Source organism: Polyodon spathula, chromosome 17, assembly GCF_017654505.1.
Source record: "Polyodon spathula isolate WHYD16114869_AA chromosome 17, ASM1765450v1, whole genome shotgun sequence".
NCBI lineage: Eukaryota > Metazoa > Chordata > Actinopteri > Acipenseriformes > Polyodontidae > Polyodon > Polyodon spathula.
Genome location: NC_054550.1, coordinates 17331265 through 17344573, shown reverse-complemented (window position 1 = coordinate 17344573; position 13309 = coordinate 17331265). Strand labels below are relative to the sequence as shown.

The 13309-nt window shown below is 42.4% G+C and overlaps 1 protein-coding gene across 2 annotated transcripts in view; it reads right to left on the bottom strand.

The window, feature by feature from the left end:
• The window catches only part of LOC121330132 (tau-tubulin kinase 2-like), a 103017-nt gene that overhangs the window by 51273 nt on the left and 38435 nt on the right, over positions 1-13309 (bottom strand). For both annotated transcript variants that reach the window (XM_041276421.1, XM_041276420.1), the window contains exons 4-6: positions 3206-3279; positions 2720-2860; positions 1347-1451 (exon numbers count right to left, since the gene is read on the bottom strand). In XM_041276421.1, the coding sequence (XP_041132355.1) occupies positions 1347-1451; positions 2720-2860; positions 3206-3279 (320 nt within the window). The remainder of the gene's footprint in view (positions 1-1346; positions 1452-2719; positions 2861-3205; positions 3280-13309) is intronic.

Here is a 13309-nt window from a genome sequence, read left to right as displayed (position 1 = left end):
TCTGCGTTCCGTCAGCAGACATGACACGCCCTGCTCAGGTACCAGTGCCGACCAAACAACTACAAAAAGAGTGAACAGACCAATGCGGGAAAACAATAAAGGAGTTCTTTCGAGCATATAAAACAACCGTAGTTATGTTTAAACCTGCGACTTCCACCAAGGTAGCAGAGGGTGATTACAGAAAAGGCAGATGACTACATTGACTGAAATTACATTACGTTTTCCTTACATTTAATAAAATAATAAAGCTGTATTTTCAAACCTGATATTCTTGTCATGTCAGTTTATGATTTATTTATTTTTTCCATATTTAAACATGTTTTATCTTTGCATAAGATACAAAAAACACAACTGTAGAAAGTGCTTTATGAGAAAAATATGTATGACGGGTTTTAACATTACTTCCCTTGATTTAAATTCAACACTTTTCACAATGTATCCGAGCATCTTGTTAGCCTTTTTATAGCTTCCCCACATTGTCTAGATGAAGACATTTCTGAGTCAACAAAAACTCCTAGGTCTTTTTCATAGATTCCTTCTCCAATTTCAATATCTCCCATATGATATTTATAATGTACATTTTTATTTCCTGCGTACAATACCTTACACTTTTCTCTATTAAATGTCATTTGTCATGTGTCTGCCCAGTTCTGAATCTTGTCTAGATCATTTTGAATGACCTTTGCTGCTGCAACAGTGTTTGCCACTCCTCCTACTTTTGTGTTCTCTGCAAATTTAACAAGTGTGCTTACTATACCAGAATCTAAATCATTAATGTAGATTAGGAATAGCAGAGGACCTAATACTGATCCCTGATTATAATGTACATTTTTATTTCCTGCGTTCAGTACCTTACACTTTTCTCTATTAAATGTCATTTGCCATGTGTCTGCCTAGTTCTGAAGACGTGTGTCTTCAGTGTCAACCTTACTCGCTGAAAGTATGCCAGTCAATAGGGAAGCAGTTGTTCGATTACTAGCAGTACAGAAGGCGCTGAGAGGGTGGGGACAATTTCACTCTCCAGGTGAAATGATGAGGAAAGTGCGAGACTTCTGAATGCAAGGCCTACAAACAAGAGATGTATTTAACCTAGCGTAGTACCAGGTTAATATTTTAAAAAAATGCCAGCTAAACATAAGTTTCTTTCAATACTACCCATCTGAGACCAATTTTGTGAATGGATGTAAATGGCGTGGAAGAATTTTAGATTTTGTTAGTTACAACCATCACTTTAAGAACAATGCAGTTCCGGTTCAGTGTAAATGGTTCTTTCCATTATAATACATGAAACTGTCTGAGGAAAATGTCACTAAAAACTGAATATTGGAATTTAGAAAAGGACTAACCTGTCTGACTTCCATGCTGGAATTGGTGAACTGTCGAGCGAGACCGAAGTCCAGCATGTAGCACTTCCTGCAGGTACTGGGGAAACGGCCCATTGCGAAGTTGGACTGTGGACAAACCCAGGGCAATCAGTGAACTTTGCATGTTAACACACCGAGTAGGGCCATGGTCAAGATCCCAGTTAAAGAAGTACAATTGTGATGTGCACAGGTCATAGATCTGTCATGTCCATCTAGTGTAGTAGAAGTCACATGTGTCTACTTGACTTACTGTTTTACTATTAGAATTCTGATATAGGGGTAGATGTACTAAAGTGTTGTGCCAGTCGCAAATGAGTCGGAAGTCTGGGTGAAATGTACTAAACAAGCACAATGCTGTTTGTGACTTTTTATAGAATGCTTTGCGGCAGCAGTTATTCTTTGCGGTTCAACCTTTCGATGATTACATTTAACAAAAACAATGTTGTTTTGATTCTTGCACCCTTGCATGTACAGACGTTATCCTTCGAGCAGTCTCTGCTGCAGCAAACCACAGCTCAGCTCTGCTATATATTTGAACAATGTTGCATGACTCTCGCAATGTATAATGCTAGAGATTTCGCTAAGACGACACAACAAATATTTAAATTACAAAATTGCGGCTCTTTTCATTAACATATTTTCTCTTGGTACATATGACAAAATGTATACTTTGTGAATTGTGGCAAAGAAAATGCTAATTACAGTATGTTTGTGCTGCGACTGGCCCATATTAGTACATCTACCCAGTGTTTTGAATCTATGGATGAAAAATATGTAAAAACAGCTTTTGACCTGGATTCTCAAACAGGCCAGAAACTTTAAAACACTACACATATTTAAATCAATAAAATAACTTTACAACAGTTATTTAGGTAATCCATACCTGGAGACATGCTTATTCAGCAATGTTCCTTGCTAGCTCACTCCCTACACGCCTACAAAGAAGAAGTTAAGTTCTCGTCTCCCATTTCCCTTGGGAGGTCTTTGTCCCTAGGGGTAAATCACCTACAGGGGCCCCTACAGAGAAGATGCATATTCCACAGCTTCCCCACTATGCTTTACATGCTTAACATCCAGTCCTTGGAGTTCACTGAAGTGTGAGTGCCTTAACTGACCATGCCTACTAGTATCTACCAGATCTGATGTCACCTGCATATAAAGCCTAGACCAGGAGTGTCAAACACAGGTGCCGGGGTCTGGAACAGGCCATCAGGGGAGTTGAAAGGAAGGTTTTTAAATTTCTTAATTTGAAGTTGTATGATGCATTAAATATACATTATGGCCCTTGATACAATTGGGTTTACCACCCAAGATCAGTCAGTGGCTGTCAATCCTAGTCTGGGTTTTGCCCGTACCGGTTTGATGTCTCTGTGCAGGAAGCCCACAGAGTGGATGCTCTCGATGGACTCCAGGATCTGTCGGCCAAGCCGCAGGGTGGTGCTGATGGTGAAGGTGCCCCGGGACATGCTGCGCCGCAGGTCTGCCAGGTTCCTCCCCTGCGGAGAAGCTCCAGGATAACACTGACAGCCTGAGACTCAGGACCCTAACAGAAAGAGCTGCTGCATCTACCCATAGTTCAATACAGGTTTCGTTTTACATTTTTAGCAGGCAATCAAGAGCCCTTCATTAAGCATGCCAGGCTACTACTTCAGAAACAGGCAAGCAAAACAGATCTTTTATCTAGATATCAAATAAAACAGAGGCAGATTTAGTCAAAATGGAAATGGTGGAGAAAGTACGGAAGAAACACTTGGGATAGTATTGTTGTGCAAATAAGAGGTATGAAAATGTTAAGATGTCTTAAACCCTCCTATCTGTGTTGCTCTCAAACCGTAACTCACCTGCAGCTCCATGACCACGTAGTTAAATCTGTCATTCCGTCCGCACCCGATAAATCGGCACACGTGGTCTCTACCTGCAATGAAAAAAAAAAAAAAAAAAAAAAAAAAAAATATATATATATATATATATATATATATATATTATACACACACACACACACACACACACACACACACACACACACACACACACACACACACACACACACACACACCACACTCGTGTTGGGTAACTCCAAAAGTCTTGTTAGTGTCTTGTTAGAAGGTATAAGTAGACCGTCAGAAAAGCCTATACTTAGTCTGTGAGACAAGTCGAGAGTTGACGTCTTGAACGGGCCATTTCGAATGGTAAAGCTTTAGTTACCGTACAATTGGATGTTCTGGAAGTAATTTTTTTAAAAAAAATGGCCGACGGACTCACTGCGTAGTGCGCGTCTCGCGGAAATGACCTACACGGGATATCTGACCTCCTGGAGATGGGATGTGCCCTATAGACTGGAGATCGCAAGTTCAAATCCAGGCTATATCACTGCCGACCGTGACCGGGAGTTTCTAGGGGGTGGCGCTCAATTGGCCAAACGCCGCCCGAGGGGATGGAGGGCTAGGTCGGCCAGGGTGTCCTCAGCTCACCGCGCATCAGCGATCCCTGTGGTCTGGCCGGACGCCTGCAGGCTTGCCTGTAAGCTGCCCAGGGCTGTGCTGTCCTCCTCCACAGGGGTGGTAGCGGTGAGCTGAGACTAAATTGGGGAGAAAAATAATAAAAAATAAATTTATATAAAAAAAAACTAATTTTAAAAATGGGGACCCTGATACACTTATTATGTGCGAGTTCACTTATCACACTCTACATAGTGAACCCAATAACAGCCTTGACTTTGCATTTGTTTATACAAATATTTTGTAACTTCCAGGTACTGTGCTGCTGTTATTAAGATAGAACGAGGACCATCTGTATATGCATGCACTGGTTTCTATTTTTTTAAGCAAATCAGCCAGGTCAACTATAATTTTCTTGAAAACAGTTATGGTTGACCTGAAATAACCTAGTGGCTGTTTTTGCATAGAACAGAGCTTTTCAGTTTTTCTACATTGCTGTCAGAACATGAGGAAACAAAAATAAACTGACACTGAAAACTGATAAAAGAGGAGCCTTGCAGTATAGAAGTATTCTCAATCGCGGTACTCAAAACCAAGCAAATTCCAAACAGTGACTGAGAGCTGACTGGAGTCTGCATTGGAGCCCTGTTGGATTTTACTATATGATAATTCGTTCTTACTCACTGCAATAATTATTTCATTTTGGTTTATGTTTTTATTCAAATTATTATGTAACACATAGTACAACTAAAAGTACACATTCTCAGCACACAAGACCCCACCCAAACTAGTTATACAAAGCAGAGGTTTTAACTAATTAATACTTGTAACAATGTCTTATGAAACATATACACACAAGTTATAGTGCCATGAAAAAGTATTTGCCCCCTGTTTGATTTTTACCCATTTTTATCTTATTTCTTTTATTTATTAAAGGAAGTTATGCTACATCCAATGCATCTGTGTGAAAAAGTAATCGCCCCTTAGACTCAATAACTGGTTATGCCACCTTTAGCAGCAATAACTGCAACCAAACGCTCCTCTAGTTATTGATCAGTCTCTTACAGCACCGTGGAGGAATTTTGGCCCACTGCTTCATGCAGAACTGCTTCAACTCAGTGAAGGGTTTTTGAGCATAAACTGTTTGTTTCAGGTCCTGCCACAATATCTCAATGGGGTTTAGGTTTGGACTCTGACTAGGCCATTCCAAAACTTTAAATTTCTTGTTGTTCAACCATTCTGATGTAGACTTGCTTGTTTGTTTCAAATCATTGTCTTGCTGCATGACCCAGCTGTGCTTAAGCTTCAGCTCATGGACGGATGGCCTGACATTGTCCTGTAGAATTCTCTGATACAGAGCAGAATTCATGGTTCCTTCAATGATGGAAAGTCGTCCAGGTCCTGATGCAGCAAAGCATCCCTAAATCATGACACTACCACCACCATGCTTGACCGTTGATATGAGGTTCTTACTGTGGAATGCAGTGTTTGGTTTTCGCCAGACATAACAGGGCCCATGTTGGCCAAAAAGTTCAATTTTTGACTCCTCTGTCCATAGAACATGGTTTCTGAACTCCTGAGGATCATCCAGGTGCTTTTTGGCAAACTTGAGACGAGTATTCATGTTCTTCTTAGTGAGCAGTGGTTGCCGCCTTGCTACTCTGCCATGAAACCAATTTTTGCCCAGTGTCTTTCTGAGGGTGGAGTCATGAACACTGACCTTAGCCGAGGTGAGAGAGGCCTGCAGATCCCTGGATGTTGTTCTAGGGTTCTTTGTGACTTCCTGGTCGATATTACGCCTTGCTCTTGGAGAGATTTAGGCAGGACAGCCACTCATGGGAAGATTTACTACTGTCCCAAACTTTCTCCATTTGGACAATATGGCTCAGACTGTGGTTTGGTGGAGCCCCAGAGTCTTAAAAATGGCTTTGTAACTCTTTCTACACCGATAGGCATCAACAACCTCCACCCCCCCAGAGGTCTTCAGAAATTTATTTTGATATTGTGCCTCTAGAACCTATGTGCTGACAACTTCACTCTGTTGGTAAGGGCCAGCTAGTCAGATTTATATGGGGCAGGGCTGGCCCAAATAAGGCCTGATTGTTAACTAAAGTATTCAAACATCTGACCCTAATTATCCCTTTAATTTGGTTATGTTAACTAGGGGGGCAATAACTTTTTCACACCTGAAGACTGTATATTTGATTACCTTGCACACCAAACAAATGAAAGAAGCACCAAAATTTGGTGTCATTTCTTTTCTCAGACTCCCTCTATATACTACTACAACCCACAAAAAGATCTGACCAAATTCAATGTGAAAAATGTGCAAAAATGCAGAAAATCAGACGGGGCTGTCACAGAGACGGCCGAAGTGGGCGGCGTCAGAACCAGGAAGGAATGAAATACACAAAGACAGAACAGATGAATGTGAAATGATGATGGCTTGCGCCAGTTTATTGCAAAATAGAAGGGTTTAAACAAACAGAAAACAGGACACGGCACTCTACGCCAAAACAAAAAGACAAACAAAACGGACTATACAGACAAACACGGTGCACAGACAGACACACTAACAAACACGATGAGTAGATAAATAAACAAGTATCGTGCTGGTCCCACCAGCATGCAATAGCAATTGATATTTACTTCTAATTCTCCTCCTCTCTCTCCCGTTCTCCACTCACCGAACACCCAACCCCGAGTGGGTGAAAACATGCTGCTTTTATGCAGCTGTACCAAGACTCGATTGCTAATCAATCATTCAATTGGGGTCGCGGTACATCTGTACGTGAATTAATAAAGTGCAATTCCCCGTGCTCACATATTATTACTTTTTACTTGCACGTGAAGTGCTGTGCAATCCTCATGCCTAAATACAAATATACATTTTAAACACTTGTGTTACACAGACCCATTTATATCCCGTGTACCAATGACTATACACCAACATTTAACACACCACACGCAACATATAACACAAAATACACAAGGGGGCGGGCACTTTGTTACATATACCCCCCCTGTGCAAAGCACACATGGCCTCAATGGCCACCTCCCCCCTTAAAAGCCCAAAAGTCCAGCACAAAGTCCGGAGGCTTCAAGGGGCCCACAGGTCGTAAGGCTGACAGCAGGTTGGCATACTCCTGCCAGGGTAGTCCTGGCAGCGGAAAGGCTGCTTGGGGGGTGGTCTCCTGACCTTCCCCCTTCTTCGAGCCGGCAGCTCCCCTTGGTGGGGCTCCGACCACAGTACTTCCGGCAGCGAAGAAACTGCAGTGGGAGCAGGTCTCCTGACCTCCTCCCAGATCTCTGGCAGCGAAACTGCTGCAGTGGGAGCAGGTCTCCTGACCTCCCCCACAATCTCGGGCAGTGAAACTGCTGCAGTTGGAGCAGGTCTCCTGACCTCCCCCACAATCTCCGGCAGTGAAACTGCTGCTGGGGTTGGTGGTCTCCAGACCTCCTCCCCCTTCTTCGTGGCCAGCAGCCCCCCTTGGTGGGGTTCCGGCCACAGTACTTCTGCGAACAGCAACACCACCCAGCATCCCTCCCAGACATCGCAGCCATGGTGCTGAACTACCTGGCTGCGGATATGGGAGGGGCCCCACTACTCTTTCCAGCACCAGAGGGAGAGGAGCCATCACTGCCATTTCCTTGGCCAGGGTCTCCCCTCCCGAAATTGCCTTCCGAGGGTCCACTGCTGCTACCGTCGCCTGGGGTTAGTGTCAGCCCTGTTTTTCCGCTGGAACTACTGTGGCCGGAGCCCAACAAGGGGGAGCTGCCGACTATGAAGAAGGGGGGATGGGTCAGGAGACCACCTCCCTCCGCAGCACTTTCGTTGCAAGGAATTTGGTGGCCGGAGCCACACAAGAGGGAGCTGCCGGCTACAGAGAAGGGGGAGAAGGTCAGGGGACCACCCCCAGACAGCCGGGTGGCGGCCAGGATTGCCTGGGAAGAAGGAGCCGGCCTGTGTACAGTTGGCCTGGCCGCTACAGCTGTTGGGGTGGGAGGAGGATCTCCTATCGTGGCCGCCACCTTTGGCTCGTTGCTGCCCCTGTTCTTGGGCAAGGACTAAGACCGGGACTTTGGGACTAACGGGCCAGGTGTGCTGCGCACAAGGGTGGGCATATGTGGCGGAGTGTCCTGCCCCTTTATGTTTATTAAGTGTTTTATGTTGTATGTAGTGTGTTAATGTTGGTGTTTATGTATAAAATACACGGGTCATAAATATGGGTTACGAGCACAAGTGTTTAAAATGTACAGTACTGTGCAAAAGTTTTAGGCAGGTGTGAAAAAATGCTATAAAGTTAGAATGCTTTCAAAAATAGACATGTTAACAGTTTATATTTATCAATTAACAAAATGCAAAGTGAGTGAACAGAAGAAAAATCTACATTAAATCAATATTTGGTGTGACCACCCTTTGCCTTCAAAACAGCATCAATTCTTCTAGGTACACTTGCACACAGTTTTTGAAGGAACTCGGCAGGTAGGTTGGCCCAAACATCTTGGAGAACTAACCACAGTTCTGTGGATTTAGGCAGCCTCAGTTGCTTCCCAATGTAATCCCAGACAGACTCGATGACTTCGAGATCAGGGCTCTGTGGGGGCCATACCATCACTTCCAAGACTCCTTGTTCTTCTTTACACTGAAGATAGTTCTTAATGACTTTCGCTGTATGTTTGGGGTCATTGTCATGCTGCACAATAAATTTGGGGCCAATCAGATGCCTCCCTGATGGTATTGCATGATGGATAAGTATCTGCCTGTACTTCTCAGCATTGAGGAGACCATTAATTCTGACCAAATCCCCAACTCCATTTGCAGAAATGCATCCCCAGACTTGCAAGGAACCTCCACCATGCTTTACTGTTGCCTGCAGACACTCATTCGTGTACTGCTCTCCAGCCCTTCGGCAAACAAAGTGCCTTCTGCTACAGCCAAATATTTCAAATTTTGACTCATCAGTCCAGAGCACCTGCTGCCATTTTTCTGCACCCCAGTTCCTGTGTTTTCGTGCATAGTTGAGTCGCTTGGCCTTGTTTCCACGTCGGAGGTATGGCTTTTTGGCCGCAAGTCTTCCATGAAGGCCACTTCTGACCAGACTTCTCCGGACAGTAGATGGGTGTACCAGGGTCCCACTGTTTTCTGCCAATTCTGAGCTGATGGCACTGCTGGACATCTTCCGATTGCGAAGGGAAGTAAGCATGATGTGTCTTTCATATGCTGCAGTAAGTTTCCTTGGCCAACCACTGTGTCTACGGTCCTCAATGTTGCCTGTTTCTTTCTGTTTCTTCAAAAGAGCTTGGACAGCACATCTGGAAACCCCTGTCTGCCTTGAAATTTCTGCCTGGGAGAGACCTTGCTGATGCAGTATAACTACCTTGTGTCCTGTTGCTGTGCTCAGTCTTGCCATGGTGTATGACTTTTGACAGTAAACTGTCTTCATCAACCTCACCTTGTTAGCTGAGTTTGGCTGTTCCTCACCCAGTTTTATTCCTCCTACACAGCTGTTTCTGTTTCAGTTAATGATTGTGTTTCAACCTACATATTGAATTGATGATCATTAGCACCTGTTTGGCATAATTGTTTAATCATACACCTGATTATATGCCTACAGAATCCCTGACTTTGTGCAAGTGTACCTAGAAGAACTGATGCTGTTTTGAAGGCAAAGGGTGGTCACACCAAATATGGATTTGATTTAGATTTTTCTTCTGTTCACTCACTTTGCATTTAGTTAATTGATAAATATAATCTATTAACATGTCTATTTTTGAAAGCCTTCTTACTTTACAACATTTTTTCACACCTGCCTAAAACTTTTGCACAGTACTGTAGATTTGTATTTAGGCAGAAGGATCGCACAACACTTCACGTGCAGGTAAAATGTAATATGTGAGCACAGATAATTGCATTAATTCATGTGCAGTTGTACCGAGACTCCTATTGAATGATTGATTAGCAATCAAGTCTCAGTACAGCTGCATAAAAGCAGCATGTTTTCACTCACTCAGGGCTGAGTGTTCGGTGAGTGGAGAATGGGTGTGGAGAGAATTAAAAACAAAGAGAAGGAAAAGTAATTAATTGATTTCACTCACCGTGTTTGTCTGTTCATCTACTGTTTGTTTACAGTTTTAAGAACATAAGAGTAGCTTATTGATCCCACAATCTCATCAAGCAGCTTCTTGAAGGATCCCAGGGTGTCACATTCAACAACATTACTGGGGAGTTGATTCCAGACCCTCACGATTCTCTGTGTAAAAAGTGCCTCCTATTTTCTGTTCTGAATGCCCCTTTGTCTAATCTCCATTTGTGACCCCTGGTCCTTGTTTCTTTTTTCAGGTTGAAAAAGTCCCTTGGGTCGACATTGTCAATACCTTTTAGAATTTTGAATGCTTGAATTAGGTCGCCGTGTAGTCTTCTTTGTTCAAGACTGAACAGATTCAATTACTTTAGCCTGTCTGCATATGACATATCTTTTAAACCTGGAATAATTCTGGTCGCTCTTCTTTGCACTCTTTCTAGAGCAGCAATATCTTTTTTAAAGCGAGGTGACCAGAACTGCACACAATATTCAAGATGAGGTCTTATTAGTGCATTGTACAGTTTTAACATTACTTCCCTTGATTTAAATTCAACACTTTTAACAATGTATCCGAGCATCTTGTTGGCCTTTTTTATAGCTTCCCCACATTGTCTAGATGAAGACATTTCTGAGTCAACAAAAACTCCTAGGTCTTTTTCATAGATTCCTTCTCGCATTTCAGTATCTCCCATATGATATTTATAATGCACATTTTTATTTCCTGCGTGCAGTAGCTTACACTTTCTCTATTAAATGTAATTTGTCATGTGTCTGCCCAGTTCTGAATCTTGTCTAGATCATTTTGAATGACCTTTGCTGCTGCAACAGTGTTTGCCACTCCTCCTATTTTTGTGTCGTCTGCAAATTTAACAAGTTGGCTTACTATACCAGAATCTAAATCATTAGTAGATTAGGAATAGCAGAGGACCTAATACTGATCCCCGTGGTACTCCACAGGTTACCACACTCCATTCTGAGGTTTTTCCTCTAATCAGTACTTTCTGTTTTCTACATGTTAACCACTCCCTAATCCATGTACCTGTGTTTCCTTGAATTCCTACTGCATTCAGTTTGAGAATTAATCTTTTATGCGGGACTTTGTCAAAAGCTTTCTGGAATTCTAAATAAACCATGTCATATGCTTTGCAATTATCCACTATCGATGTTGCATCCTCAAAAAAATCTGGCAGGTTAGTTAGACACGATCTCCCTTTCCTAAAACCATGTTGACTGTCTCCCAGGACACTGTTACCATATAGGTAATTTTCTATTTTGGATCTTATTACAGTTTTTCTCGTTTTATTTGTCTATTTTTCTTATAGTTTTTGTCATCTATTTTATTTGGCGTCAAGTGCCGTGTGCTGTTTTGTTTAAATCTTGTGTTTGTTTATTATTTAATAAAACACTGGACGCTGTAGCTCTCAGGTTCACCGCCATTACCTGTTTTGGTTTCTGCGTCTTTCCGGGTCTGACGTCACCACTAGAGTCATCCTGGTCACAATTGTGCATAGCGTTTAGATTTTTGTAAGCTTACTTAAGATAAGTGTTGAAACATCATAAAACCTGTTAAAGGGGCTCTGCGGATCAATTTCAATGTATTCCTTGATTCTGACCAGCAGCTGACTAAAATGCAGCCAGGGTGGAGATATCCAAGCTAAGGAAAATCACAGCCAATGAAAGGGGTGTCAGCTCAGCTGGTTAGAAATGACTCCTTAACTGAAAGTGGTGAAACCTGTGGTAGAATTAACAGGTTTCATGGTGTTCTAATGAAGAAATCCAGTCAAATATGTACTGAGTGATTTATTAAAATATTTTGTGAGTCCCCAAAACTTAAATGTTGAAAAAACCTAACAATAAAAAAAGGTTCTTAATTATAAGGAGACACATAGTATTAAACTAATAAATAAAATAATTTGTTTGTTTGCAGAGAAATTATTTAGTAACATCCATGTCATTATTTCAATAACAATAACGACAACAATAATAATGCATGGCAAAGTGGTGAGTGTCTGCAGGTGAGTGCAGTGCAGAGCGGATTAATCACACAGACAGTGATTAAAAGGTGCAAGTGTGTTTATTAATAACTATAATGTCCAGAGCCTTATGGCAAACCTGTAAATCATAATAATGATGGAAGTATCACATCTGTTTTGTAAACTTCCACGGGTTTGACCCGCAACCAAAAGTCCAGTCTTTTCACACTCACACAAAACACAAAACACAGACACAGTTCCTACAGTGCGTGAATTAAGTGTTTGTGGTGCAAAGACAGTTCCTCAGTGAAAGGTGAATGTTTGTGTCCTGGTCTGATGCTGGCCTGTGGTTGCAGCTCCGGATCATGTTAGTAATCTTGAACCAGACAATTCAAACAAACAGCGTTACAAGACAAACTAAAAGAACACTCACAGTTTCTCTCACAGATAATGGGACTCCTTCTAGGTTGTTGCTAACCATATATAAAGGAACAGATTGCTTATGCTAGCCCGCTATTTATAACCTCACCCATGACCGCAAGGCTAACGAGCGCATCTGCTTCTCCAATCCTCGGATGCTACGCCGTCTCACATCCAGGTCCCTGAGCCTGGGTGCTGTAGCTCCGCCCCCTTCCTAAAGGACCAACTTCCACCTGCCCTAAAGAATAAATTGTCATGCCATTTAGTTAAGGGTACTCCGTTCCTTTTACCTAGTGTCCTCACAGGTCGGGAAGGAGATCTAACACCAAGATCCATTCGATCACTGACACATAATGATAGTATCCTTTATTTGCTATTTCACTTTTTTAAGCATGAGCATGCCCAAACCTGCCTGTACTGGGCTCATCTGTATGTCACGTATCAAAACTGATTCTTCCAATGAAGATACCATCGTACCAGAATTAATAAAACTTGTCTATCAAAATAGCAAGGAATTTGTATAATGATAATTAATTTAATGAGAATACAGAACCACTTACTACTAATTTTGATATAAAGGAGTGTAACAAATAATTTTCCAGTCTAGCTGTACTAACCTCAAGGGCACAACTTGGCACCATAGAAACAGGGCAGCACCTCTGACAAGGAGCTGCAGACCTGCTTCAGGCATTGGAAAGTGTTCATCTAAAGACATGGCACCATAGAAACAGGACAGCAACTCTGACGAGGAGCTGCAGACCTGCTTCAGGCAGCGGAAAGTGTTAATCTAAAGCCAAGGCAGTGAAGCAGGTATGCTATGCTTCAGCCCTGGCTGTCTCTCACACTGCCTCAGCACTCAGACCTGCAGTGCTCTCCTTCAGAGCTCACATTACTCAGCGCCCTCTCAGGCAGCGCTATACCAATGAATAACACAAAGTTTTTCAAGACAGCCTGCTTACAGCCTCCTCTAATGATTTGAAGGAAATTTTATTTTGATGTAATTATCTTGTTTTTGTCAGTGTTGCTGT